At 43.1% G+C, this 15,088-nt stretch overlaps 1 protein-coding gene across 1 annotated transcript; it reads left to right on the plus strand.

Annotated features, from left to right (window-relative positions):
- Positions 1-630: 630 nt before the first annotated feature.
- LOC131676285 (uncharacterized) lies at positions 631-14,773 on the plus strand. Its single transcript, XM_058955404.1, has 3 exons — positions 631-1,910; positions 13,990-14,369; positions 14,451-14,773. Exons 1-2 carry the CDS (start codon positions 1,355-1,357, stop codon positions 14,244-14,246), a joined length of 813 nt encoding a protein of 270 aa, XP_058811387.1. The 5' UTR covers positions 631-1,354; the 3' UTR covers positions 14,247-14,369; positions 14,451-14,773.
- The last annotated feature ends 315 nt before the right edge of the window (positions 14,774-15,088 follow it).

Genomic DNA, 15,088 nt, shown 5'->3' on the forward strand with positions numbered 1-15,088 from the left:
CCGATGCGTTTGATGGTTGAAAATAGCTTCGTTTAATTTCTCTCTCGTGGCTTTCGAAACATAAAAATAAAAATTTAATTCCGACGCAAAATTTTAATTTCCCGAATTCCGACGTCAGAATTCCGACGTCGGATTTCGGACGTCGACTTTTCGGCGTCGGATTTCGGTTTGGAATTTTTAGACGTTTTCATAAATATAAATTTGGTTTAGAAAATTCGCCACGAGAGAAAGGCTTTCGAAATATAAAAATAAAAATTTAATTCCGACGCAACATTTTCATTTCCAGAATTCCGAATTTTTAGACGTTTTCATAAATACGATTTCATTAGTTAAATTTGGTTTAGAAATTCCGTTTAATTTCTCTATCGTGGCTTTCGAAATATAAAAATAAAAATTCAATTCCGACGTCAAATTTTCATTTCCAGAATTCAGATCAAACATATTCAGTTGGTTTGACCCAGAAATACGTTTAGCGAAGATTCAGTTTTGCAAGCCATACTGGCAACCCGGTTCGTAGTAACAATAAGGAAAAGCGTAAATCGAGAAAAACAACCGCCAAAACACCAAATATCATCAGCACTGAACCTCATCGGTAGCCTCATAATCCGACATCACCGCCATCATCACCATCATCATGCCCGTGCTCTGCACCCAAATCATCGTAATCATCAGCATAGCATAGTATTTTATGTAGTAGTATTACTTGTTGTTGTTGTTGTTGCTATTCATTCTGTTTTTCGGTGGGCTTCGTTGCGGGCTGTGGCAGACACACCGCGAAATGGATACACTAGACTCCACCGAAATAAGGAAAAAAAACCGCCACTCCACTGAACCTGAGCACACCGCAGCACCGTCAGCGGCGGAGAGGTTGGGAATCGAAAGCCACACTATCATTAAAGACCGCGAAAAAAAGCCCACAGCCACCGCATTTGAATATACACCGGAGGCCGAGGCAGCGAAGCGCACAGTTCTCTCGGTTGACTTTGGCAAGCCCCATTCACATTCCGGCAACCGGGCGGCTCGCCAACGGGGTTCAAATCTGATCGTGAGTGAGGCGGAAAACAGAACGCTAACAGCATTGTCGACATATTTTGGTTTAGTCGGCGAGGCTCTGGACGGTAGGAGAGTGCATCTTATGCGCGATCTGATACAGGTCACTGGAAACGGTGAGAACTGACCACTTGCAAAGCGAGAAGAGTTTAAACCAAAAAGGTGAACAATAAACTGAACAACTGTTGTCTAGTGGCCATAGCAAATTCCTAACAAGCGGCGATTCCCGAAAGACGTGAAAGGGTGAAATTAGTGTAGTATCGCCGTAGTGTGAAAAGTGCGTTGGTGCCAAACAGCTGCAATTATGTACCTGTCCGGGAGATGTCATATGTCGTTTGTGTTTGCCTGCCTGTGTCTACTGCTGCTCAAAGCAACAGTCCGAGGTCACGCAATTCCTGACGTATCGCAGCGTAGTTCCGATGACAGTTCGGCACTGACCCTTGTGCAGCCACCCCTTCTGCAGTCAAGCGATAGTGAAACCACGAAACTAAGTGCCAGTGAACTTTACAACCGACTTCAGCCCCAACCGCGGAGACTGAATCTAGATCGATTGGATTCGCGGTCGGAACCGAGTGCGAGTGACATGATCAAGGGCAGACGGTGGAAATTGCAAAAAATTACCCCACCGGGCCGTGGTCGGGTCAACAATCGGTCATTCAATTCGTTCAATGAGATGGAAAGCGATGAATATGAGGACGAGCCAAAGCAGCAGCAGGACACCGCCCTGCAGGTACGCAGGGATTTCCGGGTATCGGATCCGGATGAAGCGAATGAGACGGATAGTATCACGGATCTGGTGGCACGGGCAGCGAGATCTTCCGATGTTGAGGACTACTTCTATAGATATGTAATGGATACTGGTAAGTCAGTGTTACTTTGTTTTTGATTTTAGTAGCGGCACAGAACGGTAAGCGTAAATCTAAAGGTGCGGTTTCCTTTGCTTCTGGTTAAAATATTGTTTCAAATGTTGTTCGATGCTAAGTATAAATACTTACCACTGGCGGTGTTAAATATATATTTTAATACAATAAAAAAACAGTGAACATTTTTCTGAACATCATTCTATCATTCAAATAGACGGTTTTACAGTATTGGCGTTATTAATAGTGTGAAGTGTGAAATTAAAAAAAAATCTACAGGATTGTGCAACGTTTTGAGCAGATTTAGTATGGTATGAAAATTGAGAAAATTAGAAGAAAATTTGAGGTTATATTACCAAAATATAAATCATTTGCACAGAAAATAAAGGTGAAGTTAATATATGGTAATTTTAACCCATTCATGGCCATATTGTTTGTGGACAACAACTTTTTTAAACAGCTATAACTTTTGATTAAGGCAAAATTTGCCCACAAAAAAATAAGGCTAATAAATGTGACTATTGCCTTTCATTTGAGTATTAATAGTTTCAAGGACCAGCTCTAGAACTCAAGTTCTTGCAGTTAGTCTGATTGGATTTCGAGGGAGCAGTGCTACCAGGAACAGTTTACGTTGGCGACGGAAAATGAATTGTTCATATATCTTCGTGAAGCTGCAATATCATTGAAAATTGATAAAACTTATCAATTTAGATTGTCTTTGGCTACATTTTCCACGCAATTGGACTATTGTAAATATGCTAGGAGAATTGTATTGAGCATTGGAAGGTAAAAATTAAGCAGCTTCTAGCACTGCGACATAAGCACCTATCTTTAAGAAAAAAGGCTTTTCGTGTTTCTTGACCCCACCGTTTTCAAAAAAAAAATAGTTTTGAAACCCTACATGCACGAGAAAAAAGTTGGGCTTGAAAGCGTTAACAAAGCTAAACAAAACATATTACACAACTTTCATGAACAAATGAGCATTCCAACAAAATATCTGACCACCTTGCAAAATTTTGCCCTCTGTTTCAGTAGATGTTACAGCCGACTCTTAGCGTGCAGGACAATTGCATGGCTAATACTACGATGCTAATGATATTGAGGCCATACAATGGTTGCCTTGTGAGACCAGCGTAATATTCTCTGTACACTGTGAGACCACAACAAAGCCCCCCCCCCCTTTCATATCAAGTTGCTACAAAATTTTAAAAATTGAGTTTTAAACTAATTTTGGGATGCTGAGCCCATTTCAGCTATCAGTTTTAAAATTCTTTAGTTCTTGTTTTTGACTATTGTTATGTAAACCCATTTGAAGGCGTTGGTCGTTATAGGGTTGATATACACGTTAGCACGGTCAATGATTGACAAAACTACTAAAAATCTAAGATTTTTCGGTAATATGATGTTGGTTAGGTTGCTCTAGTCCTGGTGAGTCTTTTATATGCTGATTCCGTGAACCATTTAGCTCCTGTTTCCGTGAGTCATTCAGCAGTCAGTCTTATTGCGATCTGCTCGGATAGTTTCTGGCGGTGAACTCACCCTGCTCCGACTAAGAGTTCTCCGATGTAGGAATTTCTGTCGACACCGATAATCGCTTCCGGTTATGTAGCTCCCAGCTATATCGAGATCTACTTGGATAGTATCCAGCGACTGAGAGCTCCCCGGCAGCGGAATTTCTCTCGGTACCGATGTCTGTTTCGTGTGCCAATTTTCTCCCATTTTTGTCATGATATAGTCGGATAGCTCACGGCGGTGAATCTATCCTACTGTGAATTCCCCGTCCGGAGATTTCTCTCGATACCGATGATCGTTTCCGTGAGCTATTTAGCCAATCTACTCGATCTAGTCCCCTGCGGTGCACCTAGCCTACTCAACGGGCCAGCTAGTAGCTACTTAGGTTTGTCCAACGATTCCGTATCTTATGGTTCACTGGCGCTCCAACGACCCACTGACGGCTATTCGATGCGATCTACTCGTTCTAATCCCCCGGCGGTGGATTGGTGGTTTTTTGGGCCCCCGACCCCGCTGCTACGTCTCGTATCACTCAACTGGTCCCTGGCGGTGGAACTAGTCTACGCCGCGGCGGTGGAGAATTCTCGGCGGCGGAATTCCTCTCTTGAAATCCGATTTGTGGTTTCACGACAACTTTGTTGGTCCCTTCGCCACTTTCTCTTCAGCTTGGAGAGTTTACTCGTAAACCACTCTGTTGACAGCATCCCAGATATTCTCGTCTTGGCACAACTCTTCGACGATATTGTCAATTGTCACAGTGGGCATACCCCTTCGAACCTAGGGCTTTCGAAGACCCCCGTGATCCAGTGTCTCTTGCACGTTCACACACTCCGGGCAAAGGGGCCACGAGCAATTTCCAAACCGATGCAGGTACTTCCGGAAGCAGCTTGGACAAAAACTGTTTCAAAGGAAAGTTCATGCTTCCTATGCACCTAAGCCGGCACATTTGGGAGCAGTCAATGGGTTGACCTTCCTTTCCATGCGTTGTCCCACTCTTGCTACCGCTGAGCCAACGAGGGGCGCTGTTGAGCTTGTGCGATATGTGTTGGAGTAAATCCTCGACACACACCCCTGTCAAAATCCAGAACATCTATTAAAAAAAGGCTTGGATTAGGTTTCTATATGAGAGGGAAAAATAAGTACTCCTACACTGCCCATGATCGCATATTTGTTCCGTTTTCTATGGGATTTCCTATCATTATGGGACTGATTAGCGATCATGGGCAGTACAGATAAATGAAAAATTCCGATGTGACCGTACTAACCAACCTCCTGAACCGATGGTCAGATCGGGATGAAATTCAATAGCAATCAATTGAAGTATTGCATCAATCGTTTCTAATTTGAAATATGATGAAAATGGGTTAAAAATTTTATGAGGAATAAGTGTGAAATTCACTTTGAACATTGACAAGTTCTCCGGGGCATCTTTTTTTTTACAATAGAGAAGACGTTTACGTACTATCCCAGTACACGTGCTATTAGCAGTTGCCAAGCTACCACACGGGATGCACTGGGGGCGAGTCGGGCTCGAATGGTGACGCTGCCATTAATACCGTCTAAACTCCATTGGGCTCCGCCATCGTTCCCCCCAGGGACTACCTCTCGGTATTACTTCTGGGGGGATGGCTGTACTTGATGTACTCATTCACTCTCGCTCACGCGTTCATACGTCCTGTATGAGGCTTACTTGGGTGCTCTCTCTATCGCACCTTGATTCACTCTCAAACACTCCCACATGAAGCTGACTTTTGTGCTCACCTTACTCATTCCTTGCTAGGCTTACTTTTGTACTCGCCTCTAACATACCATGTGAGGCTGACTTGGATGCTCACCCTATCACCTGGTTCACTCTCGATCGTACCACTCTATTATACCCCTGTCGCTCCCCCTGGCATCCCATGTGGGACATTTTTCTTAGGCACCACTTCTGACATACCATGCGAGGCTTACTTGGGTACTCACCGTTTTCATACCTTGTGAGGCTGACTTTTGTGCTCACCTCTACCATACCATGTGAGGCTGACTTTTGTGTTCACCTTTAACATACCGTGTGAGACTGACTTGGATGCTCACCCTTTCACTCCTCTGCCATGCCACGAGGCATCGATAGCTAAGTCCCAACATACTACACTACGACCCTCCCATCTTGGCATGCAGCAGTCCACATATACTCCTATACACTCGCTCTTCTGCCTTGCTTCGGGGTGGCTGGGTTTACCCTTTACGCGGTTGCCAGTCGCTGCGCCAAACCTGCCTCGGCATGAACAGACCATTCACTCCTTTTTTTTGCGCTTGGCCTTTTTTGCTCCAACTAACCAATCACTAGTTAGTCATGCCCGTCGTCTGTTGCTCGGTGCGCCAAATTACCTGTAGCCTACAGACAATCTGGGTGGTTGCAGTCGAGACTGCATTCCACTTCTTCACCGCTTGACACATCCGCTGAATAAGGGTATCAGGAGTTGTGTCCCAGCCACAGACGTCAAGCATTGCTCTTCTTTCGACGTCGAAACGAGGACATACGAACAGTATGTGTTCGGCAGTTTCGTCTACACCTGGGCAGTCAGGGCAGGCTGGGACCTCCGCGTGGCCGAACCTGTGGAGGTACTGTCGGAAACAGCCATGGCCTGACAGGAATTGTGTCAGGTGTAAGTGAACTTTCGCATGGGGTCTTCCCACCCAGCTCGATATGCTAGGTATCAGCCGGTGGGTCCACCTACCTTTCGAGGAGTTATCCCACTCACGCTGCCATCTGGCGACCGAGGTCACCCTGGTGCGCTCGCCGGCTCCTCTATTTCCACGTAGCTCGAAGCACTCCTCATCTTCCCGAATGACCAGCCCGACTGGCATCATGCTCGCTATCACGCAGGATGCATCGTGTGATACCGGGCGGTAGGCAGATATCACTCTGAGGCACATCACGCGGTAGGTGCTCTCCAGTTTCTGTAGGTAACTGGTTACCCTCAGTGCTCTTGACCATGACGGGCCGCCATACCTGAGGATAGATACGGCAACGCCTGCCAGTAACCTACGTCTACTGGCGCACACCTTTGAGCTGTTGGACATCATTCTCGATAGTGCCGCAACAGCATTCGACGCTCTCTTGCATGTGTAGTCGACGTGGCTGCCGAAGGTCAGCTTGTCGTCTATAATGACTCCGAGAGACTTCAGACTCCGCTGCGAGGTGATCACGACTTCTCCCACATGGATAACTGCATGTTGTGCCGACTTGCGGTTGTTGACGATAGCTACCTCCGTCTTATGATGAGCGAGCTCCAGGCCTCTCGCGCTCATCCATTCCTCCACCGTGCTGATCGCGTGTTCTGCGGTTAGTTCTACCTCAGGAATTGACTCCCCGTAGACCTCCAAGGTTACGTCGTCGGCAAAGCCGACGATCTTGACCCCAGGAGGGAACTTCAGTCTCAGAACCCCGTCATAGATGAGGTTCCATAGCACCGGGCCTAGGATCGAGCCCTGCGGGACTCCGCCGGTAATCGGCACCCGTCTCGTATAGCAGTACGCGGTTCTGGAAGTAGCTTTCCAGGATCCGGTTCAGACCCACCGGTAGGCTAAGCCGGTGTAACGAGAGCGCGATGGCATCCCAGCTTGCGCTGTTGAATGCGTTCTTCACGTCAAGTGTCACTAACGCACAGTATCGAATGCCTCGCCTTTTTCGTTGGATCGCTATCTCGTCAGTCTTTATCACTGAGTTGATAGCGTCCACTGTGGACTTACCCTTCCGAAAGCCAAACTGGTTGCTTGACAGACCGTCCGTACCTTCTGCGTACGGGGTTAGCCTGTTGAGGATGATCCTCTCAAGCAGTTTGCCAGTCGTGTCGATCAGACAGATTGGTCTGTACGCCGATGGGTCGCCTGGCGGCTTCCCGGGCTTCAGCAACAGCATCAAGTTATGCCTTTTCCATCTATCGGGGAAACGGCACTCGTCAAGACATCTCTGCATAGCTAGCCTGAACATGTTCGGGTTCGCTATGATCGCTGCCTTGAGAGCGCTGTTTGGAACTCCATCGGGCCTGGAGCTTTGTTCATTGCTAGGAAATTAGCTACTGCGAGTAGTTCTTCATTCGTCACCGGAGCCACCATTTCGACCGTGCCCGCACTGTCTCGTAGTGCAGGTGGCCAGGGGCTTGTGGCTCGAGACGGGAAGAGTACTTCGACAATCGTCGCCAACCGGTCCGGAGACCTTTCTGGGGGTAAAGAGCCCCCTTTGGTCTTGGCCATCACGATTCTGTAGGCGTCACCACACGGATTCACTTTGGCACTCTCACACAGGTTGTCGAAACACGCTCTCTTGCTGCTTTTAATGACCTTGTTAAGGGCCAATTTCCCAGCTCGAAACACTTCACGGCGGTTCTCTCTTGCATCCTCGGTGCGAGCTCTTTGCATCCTATGTCTAGCTCTGAGACAGGCTGATCGTAGAGCTGCAATCTCAGCTCCATTGTGGTCAAAGCGGCTAGGGACCTGCAAAAGTAAGTAATTTAATCTAATAATTCAATTTTTGGTCTTTTGACTAAAGTGCCAATACCTTATTTAGGACTGGTGGTACCTAACGGGGAAAACCGATCGGAAATGGTGCGTGAAGCTAAGCAATCATCCCCCCAGAGACGAGACTCGAACTCGCAACCTTTGAGACTCCGGCCCAATGCACTAACCCTTATGCTATCCTTGCGAATGGTGACATCCCAGAAAGAACGTATGGTTAACCCACTAGCGACGATGATCGTATCCTGCCTGCAAAGCGCAAATCAACATTGGGCCGGAATCTCATAGGTTGCGAGTTCGAGTCTCGCCTTTGGGGGGAATTTTTTCACATGATTGCTCAGCTTCACTTACCATTTCCGATCGGTTTTCCCCGTTGGGTACCACCAGTCCTATGTAATTTAATACTCTTTCTAATAACTTTTGCATCATTTAGATATCATGGTGGTACCAGATTATATGTGCATTTACTATATGACCGCACTTCTCTAGCATTAACTCCAGAACCGAATGTCGGATCAGAATTAAATTCAGTGGCAATCTGTGCTTTTCCTTTGAAACTAAGGTTGAGAAAATTGGTTCGGTCAAATCCGAGGAACCAATGCACGATTGTTGGTAACATACACAGTATTACGCACACATGCGCACATTTGCAATGCTCGACGGGGTGAGTCAAATGGTATAATAGTTTCGGCAATCCGGGCAGCTGTTAAAGAGTCGATTTTCAAAGTGAATGCATAACCTAAATTACTCAATGTGAATACTATGCCCTTCATTTAAGACACAGATTGTGAGAATCGACTCAGCAATGTATGAGGAACGGGTTTCGGAACGTAGCCATTTCTTCGGATCTTCCGGAATCATCAATGGTTCCCAAGGTGGTAACACAGATTGTGATTTGCAATTAGTGATCAGGGCCAACAATTTTAAGCAATTTAGAACTCATTTCAATTAGCTGTGCATCATTTAGATATAATGATTAAGCCTCAAAAAGGCATGCTAAAATTGTGACTTCAAGAAAAAACGCTCATAAGACCCAATGAAATCAAAAGCCTCTTTTTTGTCGTTTTATCAATGAGAGAATCGAAATCCCGAAAACGCTCGATCACTTGTATTACAAGTCCATTGAAACTAGAGAACTGTAAATAGTCGGGCCTCTGAGAACCCTTGGTTTTTTGAGGGTAAAACCGGTTTATATTGGAATCTCGTATGCGTCCGCATAGTTCAAGCCGTAACACTGGAACCAGAACTCCGATTCCAATGAAATTTAATAGAAGTTAATAGGGATGCTGTAGCTTTCATTTGAAACTAAATTTGAAACAATCAAATAAGACATTTCTAAAAGGCAGATGTGAACACAATTCAGGAATTTTGTCACTTTCTCGAAACTTCCGGTTCCACCTCAAGTTCCTCTATTTTCCCAGGAATGAAACTATTTTAATGTGATTCCTAAGAATATTTCACACTAAAAGTAGTAAATTAAATAATAATTTATTGTTAAATGGAGTTGATATGAGCGATATAATGATAAAAATGTGAAATAGAGGCAACTGTTTGATTGTTTGTACTACTTGTCAGAAAATTTGATGTGTATGAATTTTACCGGTAACGAATCTATTTTTATTATGTTTATTTTTCCACGTTCAACAAGGTACAGTTCATTAAAATTGAGTGAAGAATAAAAAAATTGTGAGTGAAATTTAATATGAATAACAAAAGGCCCTATAACCCCAACTTCCCGTATTCGGACAAAGGTCAAAAAGGTACCGTTCGATTTCTGAGATTTTCTCACATTAGAAAAACTGCAAAATATGTATGAGTTGCATCACGGAGCAGAAAAATTATTGAAAATAGTGGATTTTGGGGATAAAATGGCCGAGGACCCCACTTTCCCGTATTTTTCGAGAAACAAAAATATCTCCATTCAAATAATAAGGTTATTCCCTTTAAAAAGGTATGAATTGTAATTTTCTGAGTCCTATTTCAAAAGTTATAGCATTTAACATATTTTTCCTCCATTTTTTCCCATAGTATCAATTTTAAAAATTTCAAGCGAAGTGGGCGGGGGTCTAGAATTGTCCAAATGATGTGAAATTTGGCATCCGAGCTTACTTTGACATTTGTCACAATATGAGAGGGGGGCCTTTGAGAATTCAAAAAAAAACTTTTTTTGCAATGCCCTAATAATTAGTGGGAGGGAGAAGATGCGTCGGGAACCATCTAACTTATTTTAGTATACGGGATGGATAAAGGGAATGCATGTGGGAGGTTGGTCTGAGACGATGGTGGTGAGAGAAGGGGGGGGGGGGGGGGCGATTGAGAGGTAGGAGGTGGAGGGGTAGATGGATGATTCAACACCGAACTTCATACTATACCTTCCATTTGAGACTAGGTTAGTGAAATGCACAGAAGTGGCTTTAGATCTGGAATTTGCCCGAAACCCCGGGACTTTCGGAATTATCGATAGTGGACAATACATTCCAATAATTTTAGATTCGCCATCAGTTCAGTTTGATGTTCATTTCAATAGATTTTAAAGCTATGAGGTAGTACGATTGTACCGGTTTATATGAGAAATTCCTATGTTACCAGAATAACCAACCTGTAACTCCGGAACCAAAAGTCAGAAGTGAATGAAATTCAATAGCATCCAATGAGAGTATTATATCTTTCATTTGAAATCAAGTTCGTAAACATGGGTTAAGAATTTGTTGGGAAATAAGTGTGACATTAGCTCAGGAACTTGGCGAGTTCCCAGGGGGCATCAAGATCCTTCATAGGTGACCAATGTGGTCAAAACTACTTTAATTGGTCATTAGTGATCTAGACCCGTAAATCCAAGTAATGTTGAACGTATTTGAACATGTATTACATCAGACGGACATCATAGGGTTGCCAGTTTATATGGAAATTTGCTGTGTGACCACGCTCTTCAACCCGTAACTCCGGAACCGGAAGTTTGATCAACTAAAGATTCAATAGCGTGGGAGCGTTATACCTTTCATTTGAAACTGAGTTTGTGCAAATCGGTTCAGCCATCTCTGAGAAAATTGAGTGACATTATTTGACACACACACATACATACACACACAGTCATTTTGCGATCTCGACGAACTGAATCGAATGGGATATGGCCGGGCCTCGGCTGGAAAATTGATTTTTGGAGCGATTGCATAGCTTTTCTTTATATGAGAAAGGCAAAAAGGACAATTGCCTCACTAGGTGGAACTAAATATGTATTTGCCGTTAGTGCTATAATCGCTATCCGGAATATTAACTTCGTGTTCCGGAAATCGCGCAACCGAGTCTACGTATATGATCCAACACTACGATCGTTGACTTCAAGTTTGGTTCTATACGATTGAGTCTCCGAGAGATGAAATATTTTCTAAAGATGAAAATGGAGCTTAGGTTTACGGAATTCGCCCATATTCAATTTCATCACCTGCGTCAATCAGTACCGGTATGGTTAAACACGTTAGCCTAAGTGAAGAGATTCATTTTGTGGAACAACCTAAGACACCTGGTTGTTAATGACATCGTTGTAAACAAGATTACCGTGTATATAAAATATGATGAAATAGTAGTACGACTACACGACCGGGCACCGAGTACATGCTTCAAGTAGATGTCTCAATATGAACAATTCGGACAAGAGAAAATCCGTTATATCTTATTTTTGGGGAAACTTCTTCTCAGGTATTCCTAACTAGGGTTGTGGTACCGGTAATACCGGTACGGAAAATCCCGGAAATACCGACCCACATTTGGTACCGTAATACCGGTACTGAACAAAAGCCAGTACCGGTATTTTCGGTACCATACAATTTTTTATGCAAAATATATGGACTCTTTAGGGGGACCTATTTCAAAATCTCGGTCTGCAAGATGACTTTTAATTATATTAATTACCTTCAGGATAAATCGTTGAGCTAACACCTTTGTGGGGGAATGAGGTGGGGCCATCATCATAATAATTCTAAAATCTAAACATTACTAGCTCCCGTTGTACTGAATGGTATGCTTGAATTCCAGCACTATTTGTCGAAATTAAATTTTAACGATCTTGTAGTAAATTTCAAAATATTGACATCTAGCGTGAGAGACGTCAAAATTTGCTTTGATTTTTTTATTAACGACATTTTGATTGGTTTCCATTATTCACTGGGTAACGCGTAATCAGAATATGGTCTAAATCATGTCTGTATTTGGTTTGCTCTTAATCTTTATCTATAAAAGAACGAACAGCGATTTAGTAGCTAACAAATTTAGACTTGGTGAACTGCTTCAAATGGGGCGATTTGTAATTATTGGTGATCGGAAAATTCAGCAAAACTCCATAGTTTACAGGAAAGCAAGGAGCCTTAGTATGCATTAATGAATAGTAGGCAAACGACATAAAGGTCGAAACCAATTTACAGAAAAGCAAGAGAGGAAATGCGAGCAACCTGCTCGGATTTACTGCCATTCTCGCTTTGATTTACTGTTGTTAATATGATTTCCTACATTTACCATCTGTTGAAGTCGACGAAAGTCGCACCGCTTAGCAGTTATTGATTTCAAAGTGGCCAAGATTTCGAAATAAAAGAAGGTGCCGCATACGAAAAATATCTTCTGTGAAATGAGTCATGCCATTCCGAAGCATATAAAAACAATAAACACGTTGTTTTGATCAGAACAAATCAATGATCTGAGAATAAGGTCATCAGTTTGAGCATTCAATTTCACTTTGAAGTTTCTTCGAATTTAAAAAAAAAATATTCGAGTACCCGTACTTTACCGGTACTGAGAGCTTCAATACCGTAGTACCGGTTCTCGCCAAAAAGGGTCGGTGCTGCGAACCCTATTCCTAACGTTATTTTCTGGTGGAGATGCGGATCAAAAGATCCTACCTGGCAAAAATTCATGACTCTTGGCACACACAACAGATTACTACGCACTAGTATCGTAGTCAGATGGCACAACTTGTACGGAAAGCGCTCAGGAGAACGCATCACTACCGGTTAACCGCGGTTGTCCACTCATATACGGCAATCAAATTCAAAACACAATCTCCAATACCATGTCTCACACCACATACGTTTTCCATATTTGTTGCTACTATGACAACAACTGTAAAAGCAGCACCCAGTACCTCCAAATCAACAATCAACCCTGTCAGTGCGAAAGTAAATATAAATGATGAATAATTTATACTCGTGACCTACAAAAGGTGAGGAAGAATGTATGATTACAAGCTTGATTCTTGACTACTTTAATGATGATGACATTGACGCGGACGACAACAGCTGAGTAGTAAATGTTTACCAGGATACGGTAGAGCAGTAAACAACGCGAAAGAAGGTTTCCACGCGCAATAGCATGTTGCGTGAACGAGATCTAATATCCGACCAGGAGAAAATAACTGGGCAATAACCCGAGCATACTATTTTTTGGTATTCATACCAAAACTTGGTATTAATTGAATATTATACCTCATTGAGGTATTAAGCAGGTATTGAAGAAACATTTTTCAATAACTGCTTAATACCTCAATGAGGTATAATACTTTATTTTAGTATTATTTATGTATTCCAGTGATTTTTTCAAATACCAAATCAATACCTTATTGAATACCTCCATAGAGTGAATTTTGTTACTGGAAGGTTGAAAAATGTTTTATTATTATTCAGGTATTATAATAACTCGTTTTATTATCAAATAGTTATTTGTAGAACATATCTGTGTTATTTTTTTTTTTTTTTTGGTATTTTACCTCTTATGTTGAGCTCATTTATACCATATTGTGGTAAACAGTCGTTGGTATTGATAACTAAATTTAGTATTCCGCAGTTATTTTCTTCTGCTCGGGTACGGTTCCGTTAAGCTACAAAGTGTCTAATAAATGAAATAAATTTGAATAGTTTTGATAAAATTTTGATAAAATTTTCACAAATTTCGTTTTAAATAATACATCATTGCGAAATAACATGGTTGCTATATTTGATCAAATTATTTTTAAGATGTTCGTTTTTATTTCTCGTTATTGACTTTTGAATTCGTTTCTAACCTTTTCCCCCGCCGCAACCAGATCTAGAGGATGCATTGGACGACGATGACGACGATGACGACACCAATCCGGAGGCCCGTTTCAAGAAGAAGAAAAAATTCCACCTGAAGCACAAACTGAAGAAGTACCTGCTGCCGCTGCTGTTGGCGTACAAGCTCAAGTTCATGATGATGTTCCCGGCGATGGTCGGCGGTCTGATACTGCTGGTGAAGGCCGCCGGTCTGGCCGGGTTCTTCTTCGCCCTGTTCGCGTCGGTTGTCAGCTTGCAGAAGCACTAGAGAGCACAACTGCTTGGCCGTGGCCAGGGTCAGCGGGGTGGGTGGGGCTAGGGTGAATGAACCGAATGAGTGCAAGCAGAATGAACTGATCCGAGTTTGGGGTGTTTTGGACGAAAGAAAAAAGTGAGCTAGCGTGACGCATTTTGCGGCGGCACTCGAAAGCAGCGCACTAATGACGAGCTTCTTATTTATTGTTTACCTTAGGTCTGATCGTGGCACGCGTAACGTTAAACGAGGTGCGACCGAGCCGAAGCGAGAGTGAAAGATGCGAAGGGAAAGGGGCAGCCCAGCGAGCGTGAAATTGAGACGACCTTGATTGCAGGAGCAAAACTCACCGAAACGGAAAATACTCCACGATTTTAGTTGTTTAGTGGTTTGATGGTTTTGTATTGTTCGAGAGATAATTTATCGAGTGTCAGTACCCGTAAGTGGGTAGAATTACGCGAGTGAATAATTTTAAAACGGATTTACTATCGCTGCAGAAAATGGTCATGATTGCTGCTAGTTTTAACGATAGATTAAGCTATTTATTGTCGACAAGTGAAAAATGACCATATAAATGTAGATATTTTATTAAATTATTATTTTCAAATGTTAACTAATTCTTCAGATGACAATCTCCACCCATATAAAATTCTTCAATAACCGTCGGCTAACTGCCTGCCTCTCTCGCTAAAAAAAATTAAGTACTAACAACGAACCGAAGTTGTAACGTGTGTAAAAAACATTTTTCGAAACCAAACTTCTGAAAAAAAGGAGAGAAGCGCGCGTGCCATAATTGCAGCCCGTATCGATGTCCAGCCCAGTAAGTGCGTGATGGAGAGCCTAATCTGCAAGTGTGC

Source organism: Topomyia yanbarensis, chromosome 1 (genome assembly GCF_030247195.1).
Source record: "Topomyia yanbarensis strain Yona2022 chromosome 1, ASM3024719v1, whole genome shotgun sequence".
NCBI lineage: Eukaryota > Metazoa > Arthropoda > Insecta > Diptera > Culicidae > Topomyia > Topomyia yanbarensis.